We start from the raw sequence: 13155 nt of genomic DNA on the forward strand, positions 1-13155 counted from the left end.
CAGACCCATTGGTCGGACAGCCGAGAGGCCCACCGGGCTGCAAACTCCCGAAGGTGACCCCCACCTGTGTTGCGGGCGGGGGCAAACCTTCATGCGGTAGCACTTTTGCTCGCAGGCTTGCGGTTCCACAGACGCTTTGGTCCTTCAGAGGTCATCCTGTCGGGCTGGGGACGCTTCGCCGAAGCCCCGGGCGGACAAAAAAGCCGCTTGTGAGCGGAAAACGAGGGCCCTTGCCTACGGCGTGGCTCCTTAGCCTTCCTGGCCTGTGGGAGTAGTGTACTCTTACCACCTGTGGCATTTTTTATATCTTCATCCAATGAGGCTCCAAAGAGCCGGTTGCCAAGGAAGGGGAGATCCGTCAGGGCTTTCTTAGATGCCTGGTCAGCAGACCAGCATTTTGGCCAAATCAGGCACCTCAGCAACACTGCTGACGCTAAAGCCCTGGACAACAGGGGGAGAGTGTCCAGGGCCGCGTCACAAACGTACTTAAGGCCTTGCACTAATTGGTCTGCTAGTTCCACGCAGACAGGAGAAGCCTGTTGCTCTCCCAATTCACGGTGCAAACGTTTTGCCCACTCAGTGAGCGTCTGCGACACAAGTGCAGATGCCAGTACTGGTTGCATAGTTGGCTCCACAACCGTAAACAAAGAACGAGACACTGCCTCGGCCTTCCTGTCCGTGAGATCCATAAAGGCAGGAGTCCCCTCTACCGGGATAGTTTTTACTGGGGGGTTCACGACTGGAAGGAGCCGACAACTTTTTGAGAAGGCTCTCCTCAAAGGGTTAACGCAACGCCATGTCCTTGGGGAACGAAAAGGTCAGTTGCGGTCAACCCTATACCTTGTATATGAACTTATCTAAATAAGTCAGATACAGGAACACCTTAGGTGAACGGGCTGGTTTGCGGGACCCAAAAGGGACCGCTACATCAGCAGAGGGATCTGCTGGCTCCTGAATTTTCAGGGTATCACACACAGCTGTGATAAGTGCTCCAACAAGCGCTTTGTCGTGCACGGACCTGGACGGGGACTCATCCTCACTGTCCGAACGGTCCTGGTCAGATCTGAAACGACAGAACAGGGGTCACCAGCCTCAGCAGGGCTAGAGTCTGCGTCAGAGCTCTTCCTGAAGGATTGGGGGGGGGGGGGCAGGGGCTGCTTTTTACCACCTTTGCGCCCACGCACTTCCTCCATCTTGGCAATGAATGAATTGAGGACCGCCGACAAAGCATCCAGAGGCACTGCACTGTCTGCAGGGGAACCGGTTGCAATTGCCTGGATTTCGGGGGGGGGGGGGGGGAACACCAGTTTCTGAAGCCATGCTGACCCTACCCTGTCTGCCACCTGTTGGGGACTTAGGACAGTGATGGCCCCGCCCTTTTAACTCCTGCGGGCTCTTTCCCGCAGGACTCACCACGCTGACTTGTTCTGCACTGTCCAGCCAATAGTGCCTGTGTCAGCTCCCAGGTGCATAGGAGACCACACCGCGCTGTGCAGAGCTGCTGTGAATGGCGCTGAAACTGACCAAAAACGTGTTCAGGCTTCAAGAAAATGGCCGCCGAGCATCCAGTATAAAGGACATAATCACAGGGAAAATGGTCACCGAACTACAGGAAAATGGCCACAGAGCAAGCTGTTCCTTGGTGACACCAAAAATGGCCACCGAGCACTGTATACCATGAGGGACAGTGAAAAATAAGCAGAGCAATGGCGGTGAAACAGCACTACAGCGATCAGACACAGCCTCCACACAACTCCAGGGAGAGACCTACACACATCCAGGGCACAGGCAGCCAGCACAGCCCCCCCGATGAGAGCTCCTGTCTATGGCATACACACCACTCAGCAGCCCATACAGCATCCCCCACAGAGAAGGGGGAGGGAAGATAGGGACAGTGAGAGAAGAAAGGGAGGTGAGGGACCCCCGAATTGACCTCCCAGGGAATGCCCAGCTGCTTAGCCCCACCAAGGCAGGGAGAGCTGTACTTACCAGTCTTGAAGAGCTGGGAGACATTCCATCACAGACCCACTCTCCGATCAGTACGGGGTGGCTGCTGGCCCGGCACACTGTGAAGCAGACATCAGTAGCCCGGCCATATGTGTGTCCTGGAGCAATTACGCTCACCGACCACCTTGTGGCCGACCCAGCATGGAGCTCTGGCCTGCACACTACAAGGATAAGAGTATCCAGCCTGTCACCCAGCCGGCTGTTGATAGCAGATCACAGGATCTTTAATCTTGCGCAAAAAACAAAGTTTCTGTAGAAAAAAAACAAGGACCAATGAGCCCGGCAGGGTTCCTAGGTCCTTCTTCACTAGGCAGAAAAAAACTAAAGCTGCAATGCAGGCTGTGGGGTTGTTACCTAAGGGATCGCCCCTTTTTTTATTACATGTTATGCCTAGTCCTCTCCTGAAGGTGGCCTAACAACCCAATGGTCTAAGAGGAGCTGTGTCAGTTGGTGAACGTAAGAGAAATATATATTGCTGCTGGCATGCCAATTTGTGCCCTGACAAACCCAACCTAATCTTAATCACTTCAAGGCCAAGCAATTTTTTGACACTTGTTGCTTACAAGTTAAAATCTGTATGTTTTGCTAGAAAATGACACCCCCCCCCCAAACATATATAAACATAAACATATATATATATATATATATATATATATATATATATATTTTTTTTATCTTTTTATTGATTTAAACAAAACATATACAGTTAAACATTGGTCTTTCATGGCAGCATTGGAAACCCAGAGGGGACTTATGACGTATGGTTATGTCATACATGAGTAGCAGGCATATAACCAATAATATGATTGTTGTACAGCAATACTGAGCCATGGGTCGCCGGGTACCATCATTAAACCTTTATGTATGTTGGCATTACATCATTTATACGTGGTGTGCACAGTTGGTACTCGTGTAGGAGCTATTTGAAGCAGGAACTACTAGGGGACCTCCGAATCAGGAGGGATCTGCCAACCATTTAGACCAGATTTTGTCATACTTGTTGGGACAGCCTCCATTGGCGCAAATGTCTTTGTAGAGAGGTAGGCTATTGTTGATGAGTTGTTTCCACAGACAGGGGAGGGGGGGGGTCGGTTTGCGCCAGCTGAGGGTTATTGCTTTGCGGGCGTAGAACAGCAGGAGTCCCACAAGCGTGCGACCCGCTGCCGTAGGGATTAGTTGCTCAATCAGTCCTAATATGCAAGTTGCCATTGTCGGTTGTAGTGGTACTGAGGTAACCTGCGCAATAAAGGCTAGAATCTCTTTCCAGTAACAGGCAATTGCTGGGCAGGTCCAGAAGACATGGGTGAAATCCACAGGAATCCCACCACATCTCCAGCACCCGGGAGAGGAGTCAGGGTTCATTTTATGTAACCTGTAGGGGGTAAAGTATGCCTGGTGGACGATCTTGAACTGGATCAGGCGGTCTCTCAGAGAGACCATGGATTTAAAGGGGGAGTCCCAAATGTTGTCCCAATCGTCGTCATCAAGCTCAGGGATGTCACGGGACCATTTATTTCTTAGCGTTTCCAGCGTCGGGAGAGGGGCGATGATCAGGTGTGAATACAGTTGAGAGGTGGGTTTTTTTGCAGTCGGACCTAAGGAGGTTCTCTAGTGGAGACCAGAGCAGCTGTGGGGGGAGTTAGAGAATTGTCTACTGAAAGCATGGGAGAGTTGGTGGTATCAGAAAAAAAAAGGACCACGGCACATTAAAATCGGAGTTCAGTTCAGAGAATGGAACCAGGGATTGTTTGGAAACAATCTGTGATATAATTTTTATGTTGAATTTAGTCCAGGCATGGGGCTCAGGCAATTTGTAGATATGCTCCAGAGTTGGGTTTCGCCAGAGGGGGGCACTGAGTGAAATTGCCTGTTTAGGGTATTGTGTGATTTTTGAGACCCACTCCCCATGCCCGCAGCGTGGTGCGCATGGAGGGCGTCAGTGGATAGGGGGCTCGGGGGCCTCAAAAGAGTAAAAATTTAAGGGTCTCAAGGGATCTCAGCACTGCCGTCTCAATCTGGACTGCTGGACAGCCGTGACTAGCTGGGCGGCTAAGTAGTATTTATGTAAGCCCGGGCATGCCAAGCCACCCTGAGAGATCGGTTGTATCAGCTGTATCTGGGGGACTGAAAACCCCACAGAAAAGAGGAAAGGAGGCGCTATAAACATGTAAAAAAAGGATTTGGGTATCCACTGTGGAGAATCCCGAAATATGTGAACTTGGGTAACATTTTAGTTTTGAACAAATTAATGCATCCCATCAGGGAGAGTGGTAATGACTCCCATGCCTTCAGTCGTTGCCGAGCCTCCTGAACTACTGGGGAAAGGTTTAGGGGTAGGTAATCGGAGGCCTGTCTGGAAACCCCCACCCCTAGGTACTTGAAGGTCTCGACCCATTAGAGGGGAATATTAGGAGGAGCTGTGACACTGGCTGCTGGATCTATGGGAAACAAGAGGGATTTTGTCCAGTTGACACTGAGGCCCGTGACAGAGGAAAAGGAGTTAAGGATCTGCAGGGCTCCCTCGAGTGATGGACCCACATCGTTGAGAAAAAGCAGGAGGTCATCTGTGTAGAGGACAACCCTCTCCTCCAGCCAACCAATCCGCAGCCCCCTAATACTAGGGGAGGTGCGGAGGGCCTCTGGCAACGGCTCCATCACAATGGCAAATAGAGCCGGGGAGAGAAGGCAGCCCTGTCGCATACCCCTGGACAAACAGAAGGACCGCAACAAGCCCCCCCCCCCCCCCCCCCCCCCAGCCTGATGGCGGAGATGGGGTCACGGAAAAGGATCTTAATCAACTTGAAGACCAGGGGAAATCCTATCCTTTGGAGGACCTCCCAGAGAAAAGGCCACTCGACCGTGTCAAAGACCTTTTCAATATCGAGGGAGGCCACCACCCTGGATCCCACGTTAAGATGCTGTGCCTGTATGTTAGTGAACAGGCGTCTCAAGTTTACGTCTGTTGCTCTGTTGGCTATGAAGCCAGTTTGGTCAGTCTCGATGATAGTGGATAGTAGGGCCTGCAGTCTCAGGGTCAACAGCTTGGCGAGGATCTTAAAATCCGTGTTAAGTAAGGTGATAGGCCTGTAGGGGGCACAGGATGTGGGGTCTTTAGGAGCTTTGTGGATGAGGATGATGTGGGCATGGTCCATGGAAGCCGGAAGGGCACCATCGGCCAAGCATTGGGTGAAAAGTTGAGCTAATTTGAGGGTCAGTAGATCCCCATGAGTCTTGTAGAACTCAATGGGGAGCCCATCCGGGCCCGGAGACCTCCCAGTAGGGAAGGACCCAATCGCACTCCGTACCTCCTCCGGGGTAATCTGTCTCACAAGGGATTCTCTCTCCTCATCAGAAAGCCATCCCAATGCCAAGGGGTCCAGCCACAGTGCAAGATTCCATGGCTGGAAATCCGATGGCAGTACTGAGGTGTAATATTCGCAAAATGCCTCCAGTACGTCAGGCAAGAAAGAGACCGATTTACCCGAAGGGGACTCCACGCTGGGGATCGTCGTCAAGGGTCTGTCATGCTGTACCAACATCGCCAGGAGGGGACCGTTCCGGTCACCCTGCTCAAAAAAAACGTTGCCTATTCCGATAAAGGTCTAGTCTAGTCACTTCGGTGAGGTGGAGGTGTAACTCGCGTTTCGCTGCATTAAGGGAGTCATAATTTGCGGCTGAGGGGTCAGCGGCATAGATGTCTGACTGGGACTGCGCTGCAGCCTGTAGGTCAGTGGTGACCGTGGCCTGCTCCCTCCGGATATCAGCAATAGAGGAGATGTATTGCCCTCTGGTGAAAGTCTTAAAGGCGTCCCAGGTCACAGTTGTGGAGGAGGACCCTGTATTAATTTGCCAAAATTCTGTCAAATGTGGTGGAATGGTATTTGCTAGGTTCGCATGGGAGATCCAATGGGTCCCCAGGCGCCAAAGGGACGAGGAATGGGAAGACGGAGAGCGAATTGCAAGGAGTAGGGGACATTGGTCTGAGAGACCGCTGGGCAAGCAGGAAGCGTCCAGTATGTCTGTCAGCATAGGTGGGTTGGCAAAGGCAAGATCTATGCGGGAGGAGGTCTTGTACATGTTAGAGAAACAGTATTATGCTCTAGTCGTGGGAGGTTTCCATCTCCACACCACAGACACACCCAACGCCTCCACTCATGAGTGCAAATCAGTGGAAGTTTGTTTAAGGGGGACGGGCCTGTCCAGGTCCAGTGCTAGAATGGCATTGAAGTCACCCATGAGCAACAATTTGGCTGGGCAGTATGGAGTCATTTTCCCCAGGATGGTATATAGGGTGGAGGGGGAGAAAGGGGGAGGGATGTAAACACCTACCACAATGTACCGTATATCCCAGACAGTAAACACTATTATTACGTATTTGCTCTGGGGGTCAGTGTGAACATGTTCTATTACACAAGGAAAGGATTTGCTGATTAATATAGTGACCCCTCTGGCATATGTGGAGTAAGAGGCGTGGAAGGCTCTCTGGATCCATGTTTTTTTTAATGCCAGTAGTTTGCTGCCCACGAGATGCGTTTCCTGTAGAATTATTATATGTGGGGAATGCAATTTAAGGTATTTGAAGAGCATCGCTCTCTTAAACTTAGAATTTAGACCCCGGACATTCCAAGATAGTACACTGTAGGTGGGGGGTCTCACGTTCCGCCATTGGGTAGGGGTTTAGTGGGGAAAGAGAGGAGGGCCGAGACAGGGGGGTGTGTACATCTCAGGAGCAGCAAAGACCCAGGGGAACCGCACCAGGTAGAAGTGCGACCAATGGAAGACCAAAAGGACAAACAAAAACAATAACAGTAACAAAAACAAAATTAATAAACACCTGTAGTGACACAGGGGTGTCAGACCTACCCTTATCCGATGACATCCCGAAAACTGGGGAGCGATCAGATCGGGCCTATACCCAAAACTTACCAACAGTAAACCCTTAAACCTAGGTTAACATGGTCATGTCCTGGACAAAAAAACAGGGGGGGGTGTTGCCGAACCGGCAGACGTCCTCACCGGGAATTGGATGGGGGGGTGACTCATGGGTCCCGGTAGGGGAGTGGGGACTAAGTCTGCATGGGGGTCGCTGGAGATCCTCAGACAGGAGGAGCTGATCTCAGTTCTGTTGGCAGATAATGTTAAATATAGGATCAGGATGATGGTGAGGTACAACAGTGGAGAAGGCTGTGGAACCAAAAGTAAGTGGTGCTGAAAGACAACAAGGGACTCAAACGCAAATCAATGGAGGGAGGAATGTAAGTTACCGTATATACTCGAGTATAGGCCGACCCGAGTATAAGCCGAGGCCCCCAATTTACCCCCAAAAAACTGGGAAACCTATTGACTCGTGTATAAGCCGAGGGTGAGATATGCCTGTCCATCCCTGTGTGTGTGTCCATCCATCCATCCATCCCTGTGTGTGTGTGTGTCCATCCATCCATCCATCCCTGTGTGTGTGTGTGTCCATCCATCCATCCATCCCTGTGTGTGTGTGTGTGTCCATCCATCCATCCATCCCTGTGTGTGTGTGTGTGTCCATCCATCCATCCATCCCTGTGTGTGTGTGTGTGTCCATCCATCCATCCATCCCTGTGTGTGTGTCCGTCCATCCCTGTGTGTGTCCATCCGTGTGTGTGTGTGTGTGTGTGTGTGTGTGTCCATCCGTGTGTGTGTGTGTGTGTGTGTGTGTGTGTGTGTGTGTGTGTGAGGCCTTGTGTGTCCAGCCTACCTGTGTCCCCAGCCTCCGTCCGGTCCCGAGCCTCCGTCCGGTCCCGTCCTGTCCCGAGCCGAGCCTCCGTCCGGTCCGGTCCCGTCCCGTCCCGAGACTCCGTCCGGTCCCGTCCCGTCCCGAGCCGAGCCGAGCCTCCGTCCGGTCCCGTCCCAGGATCACCGCTCTTCGTCGGCGCCCATTTTCCTGTTCAAATGCCGCGCCTCCCTGTCTGTGATAGGCGGAACACAATTTCCCAGCAGTCTGTGTTCCGCCTATCACGGCCATCCTTTCATCCTCGTCCGTAGTACGAGGATGAGCGGATGTCCGTGATAGGCGGAACACAGGCTGCTGGGAAATTCAGTGTTCCGCCTATCACAGGCGAAGGCGGAGCCGGAGGCGCGGCTTTTGAATTAGAATAGAATGGCCGCTGTCTGTCTGCTCGACACGCTGATCGAGCAGGCAGACAGCGATGACTCGAGTATAAGCCGAGGGGGGCACTTTCAGCCTCAAAAAAGAGGCTGAAAATCTCGGCTTATACTCGAGTATATACGGTACTTAGCTGGTCACGGCAGGACGTATGCTCATCACAGTTCCAGTCACTAGCGGGTGTCCAACCATGCCGCAGCGGCTTCGGGGGTATCAAAAAACCGGGTTATGTCACCAACAGTGATCGACAGTCTGCTGGGATATAGAGGACCAAAGCGTATTCCTTTTTCCCGGAGGTGATGTTGGACATCAGTGAACAACTTGCGTCTCTGCTGTACCTCCTGAGAGAAATCTGGCCGCTGGAGGCTAAGCAAAGTCTGCATATGTTGTTGTGTCTGAGGCCGTTTTCGGTGTTGATGGCCCGTTCTTGGAGTGGCTTCACCTCCCTGGAATCCGACCGGACCACATCCTCCACTGTGGAGACCCTATCCTCCACCTCCGATATGCGGGATCGGAATTTATCCATATTCTGACGGATGAGGCCGACATCCACAGTTAGGAAATCAATCTTGGTAATTAGGGTTTCTTTGCATGCCGTAATGGCCGTCAGGATCTCCGCTCCTGTGGGGGACTCTGCCCCCCCTGACTCCGCAGCTGTTGATGTAGTCACCACCATGGCGCCCGTCCCGCACGGATGGTCGCGGCTCTCTAGCTCGGGGATGCTGGAGGCCCCGTAGGCCTCAAGATGGTGGTGGCCACAGCGTCTGAGAACGGCCCCGATCGGGTCCTCCGCTGTCCCCGGCTCTTCACCCCAACACAGGTGCCTCCCGGGGGCCGCCGCGGCAGGCGGAGCGATCACCAGTCCCCCCGCCAATCGCGGTACTCAAGCCCAGGGACGCGCGAGGCCGCACAGGTATCAAAATGGCGGTGGAGCAGCGTTCTATGGAGCCGGCCGCAATCCTGCCAAAAGGTAATCCGCCAGCCGGGCTTCTCAAGATGCACCACGGCCGGCACCTGCGGTGACCAGGGGGAGATTGAGGAAGTTTGTAGGCCCGTCGGGCGGTAATAAAGCAGGATGGCGGTGGATTGTTTTCAGGATGAGCAGAGCTCCACAGTTACATGTCCTACGCCCCCCATATATATTATTTTAAGCAAAGACTAGAGAATAACATGGCAGTCGTTGCAATATTTTATGTCACAAGGTATTTGCGCAGTGGTCTTTCAAATGCAATTTTTTGGGGGGGAAAAATACTTTTTTTTTATAAAAAAATGAAACCAGTAAGGTTAGCAATGTTTGCATATTGTGAAAGATTGTGTTACACTGAGTAAATAGATACCAAACATGTTACACTTTAAAAAAAATATGCACGCACTCATGGAAAATCTCTATAGGCAACGTTTAAAATTGTTTAACGGTTACCTGTTTAGAGTTACAGAGAAGGTCTTTTGCTAGAATTATTGCTCTTGCTTTAATGATTGCGGCGATACCTTACATGTGTGATTTAAACACCATTTAAATTTGTAGGCGTGACATACGTATGCGTTTTCTATGGTGCGTGAGCTTGCAGGAACTGGTACGTTTTTTTTTTTTTTAAGTGTTGAAAAAAAAAAGTAGTCTGGTCACCTTTATTGCGCTCACAAGGAATGTAAACATCCCCTGTGACAGTTATAGGCAGCAACAGGTACTCTTTATAGAGGGATAGGAGGTCTAACCGACCCCAAATCCCTCCTTTGCACTTCAAAATACTCAAAACACCAAAATCTGTGTTTTCGGATACTGACATTTTTTTAAATTCTGCAACATTGGCAGCCAAGTAAACCGGATGTGACTTTGCTTCCGTGTTTTTACATCAAAGACCTAATTGAAGCGGTTTCCGGCTTCGTTCGGGACTCCACACAGCCGGGCAGACGTGGCGGATGGTCGCTCCGGTCTCCGAAGACACGGGCACCGTGGTACAACCACTTCAACCAAATGACAAACAGGTACGTGATTTTGCATGAAGTGGTTAATGTTATGCTAACAATTTTCATAAACCTTTTTTTCCTGGCATGTATCACAATTCAGAATCAAAAATGCAATAAAGCTCTAATAAAGTAAGATGCAAAGGTTTCACTTTTTGCTGCCAAGTTACATAAAAGTCACACTAATGTGATATCACTTTAACCCCTTCAGGCCCGGAAGAATTGGCTGCTCAATAACTAGGCCATATTTTGCGATGCGGCACTGCGTCGGTTTAACTGACAATTGAGCTGTCGTGCAGCGTTGTACCCAAACAAAATTGACATCTTTTTCCCACAAACAGAACTTTCTTTTGGTGGAATTTGATATTCTCTGCGGTTTTTATTTTTTGCGCTATAAACAAAAGAAGAGCGACAATTTTGAAGAAAAAACCAAAACAAAAAAAACAAAAAAAAACTTTTTGATATAATAAATATCCCCAGTTTTGGTTTTTTTAAAGCACATTTTTTCCTCAGTTTAGGCCGATATGTATTTTTCTACATATTTTTGGTAATAAAAATCGCAATAAGCATATATTGATTGGTTTGTGCAAAAGTTGGAGCATCTACAAAATAGGGGAAAGATTTATGGCATTTTTTTTATTTTAGTATACACCGCTGAATGAATGGGCAGCACTGCCAAACCGCCAGCAAAACGGAGCTTTGCGTGTGGTTTTATCCCTTTTTCGGCCGTCAGCAGGGGTTAAAAGCACCTCGCTAGTGGCTGAAAACCTCTGCAAAAACAACGGTAAAGCTTTACTGCTGGCGCCTTGGTGTGAAAGCACCCTAAAACTGAAGGGTGCAAAATCTAGTGCAGCTCTGCATAGAAATCATTCAGCTTCCAGGTTTTTTCATCAAAGCTTAACTGAACAAGCGGAAGTTAGAAACTGATTGACTACAATGCACAGCTGCAGCAGATTCTGAGGGCAACAGTTAGTAAATCCCCCCCCCCCCCCCCCCCCCCCCCCCGTAGTATCAACAGACTATGAGCGTGCTGATCAGTGTACTTAGTAGTCCATTCACACTTCCTGCAACTCTGAAACGGACAGCCTGTACAGAGGTATGACACAGAGAGAGGAAGCGTTTGCAGGATCCTGACATTGCACCCATGATCCACTGATTGTGGGTGCAATGCTCTGCAGGCTGTTGTGAAAAATAAATTACAACAAAAATGTTAATTATTTGTGTTCATAAAATTTGTACTTGGCCTTTACATAAAACCAAAAAAGTAAGGAGTTCTGATGGACAAATGCAATTTTGCTATGCTGTTAGTGCTGCCTGCTTAAAAAGGCTAGTTCAGCAGGAAAATTACACAAGAAAGATTTGCTATATTTACCTTTCAAATTGTTGTTATTTTCTCCAATTTCAACAAGCAATTTATGTATATTTCCAGCCTGCAAACTGATTTTCTCTCCATTTGCATTTACCACATGCGTTCTCAGAGGAGAACGTATTAACATCTGAAATAGGCAAGAAATGAGATGTAATACTTTAACTGTATACAGACAATATTTTTAGATATTGATTACAGAAGCCATAGCCTATTCTCGAATTCTATATGCATCAGTCACTGGGGTGCAGCATTATTTTTACAACAGGTGGGTATGAAAACATGTCAGAGAGGTCAAAAAGATAATAAAGGTACATCACCTTGTTCAACTTGACTGATATGCTTGTTAAGCAACAACTACTACTTTGTATATTCAGGTGGATTATACTTTTTTTTTTCCCCCAGGAAAAATTGGGCTTTCATTTGGTAGTAAATGTTTATAGATATCGCCTGATTTTTTTTTTGTTATCAATAGGAAAACTGGTCCAAAATTTTTAAATAAATTTAGCTGTATATTTCTTGCAATTACCATAACCCTACCACCAAAAAATAACCCAAATTAAATTCTCCTGCTCATCGCAGCGATACCACATGTGTGCATGTTATGTGGTGTTTGTACCCATAGTACAGCCCAGGAAAAAAAAAAGTTATCATTTTGCCCTAATAAGCACTGATACTAATTAAAAAGAAAGAAAAATGCTGCCCAAAACATACTGACCCCAACAATGACCTAGATCAAACCTTGATTTAGTTATTTCTTTATTTTTTCCTTTTTTTTTTATAAACACTTTTTTCCTCTTTGCAAGGAGAGAGACAAAGATACAATGGTGTCCGTTTATGAAAAAGAGAAAAGCTGTGATCCTCAGGCTCACGGCTGATCTCTCCTTTATACCAGTTTATGTAGCTGAGATGAGGAGCAGAGGACATGTTCTCGGCTTCTCATCACATTACATGGCCGTTCGGTTACAAACGGACATTTTATGAAAGCGAGACCGAAAGATCACACTGGCCATTACTCTGAAATATCTCCTTCCCAGGTTTTCCAGCTCAAGAAAATCTGGGAGAGAAGCTGGTGCGATTAGAAGACTATATAATCAGCACCAGTGGATTAGACATACAAATATATATATATATATATATATATATACACTGTATATGTATAAACATACACGATATATACGTATACAGTATCTCACAAAAGCGAGTACACCCCTCACATTTTTGTAAATAATTTATTATATCTTCATGTGACAACACTGAAGAAATTACACTTTGTTATACTGTAAAGTAGTGAGTGTACAGCTTGTATAAGTGTAAAATTTCTGTCCCCTCAAACTTAATGTGATTGTAGCCATATTAGTGCAATTGTGACAATGAAAATTGAGTACTGTCCGTGATACTTTTTTTATTTGCACTAACATACAATTTTTCAGGACAAGCTTTCGGGTATGTCCCCTTCTTCAAGGTCCAAGCAGTACTGATTTACAAATTTTTAAGCAATTTTGTTTTTACATTCTGCTTAAAAATGTGTAAATCAGTACTGCTTGGACCTTGAAAAAGGGGACATACCCGAAAGCTTGTCCTGAAAAATTGTATGTTAGTGCAAATAAAAAAAGTATCACGGACAGTACTCAATTTTCTCTGTCGCCTCAAAATAACTCAACATACAGCCATTAATGTCTAA

At 48.1% G+C, this 13155-nt stretch overlaps 1 protein-coding gene across 1 annotated transcript in view; it reads right to left on the reverse strand.

Annotated features, from left to right (window-relative positions):
* The window catches only part of NUP210 (nucleoporin 210), a 353934-nt gene that overhangs the window by 47157 nt on the left and 293622 nt on the right, over positions 1-13155 (reverse strand). Inside the window, exon 34 of the mRNA XM_077452181.1 lies at positions 11478-11601. Coding sequence (XP_077308307.1) covers positions 11478-11601 — 124 coding nt within the window. The remainder of the gene's footprint in view (positions 1-11477; positions 11602-13155) is intronic.

This window comes from Lithobates pipiens, unplaced genomic scaffold (genome assembly GCF_037356315.1).
Source record: "Lithobates pipiens isolate NorthernLeopardFrog02 unplaced genomic scaffold, aLitPip1_a1.2 Scaffold_23, whole genome shotgun sequence".
NCBI lineage: Eukaryota > Metazoa > Chordata > Amphibia > Anura > Ranidae > Lithobates > Lithobates pipiens.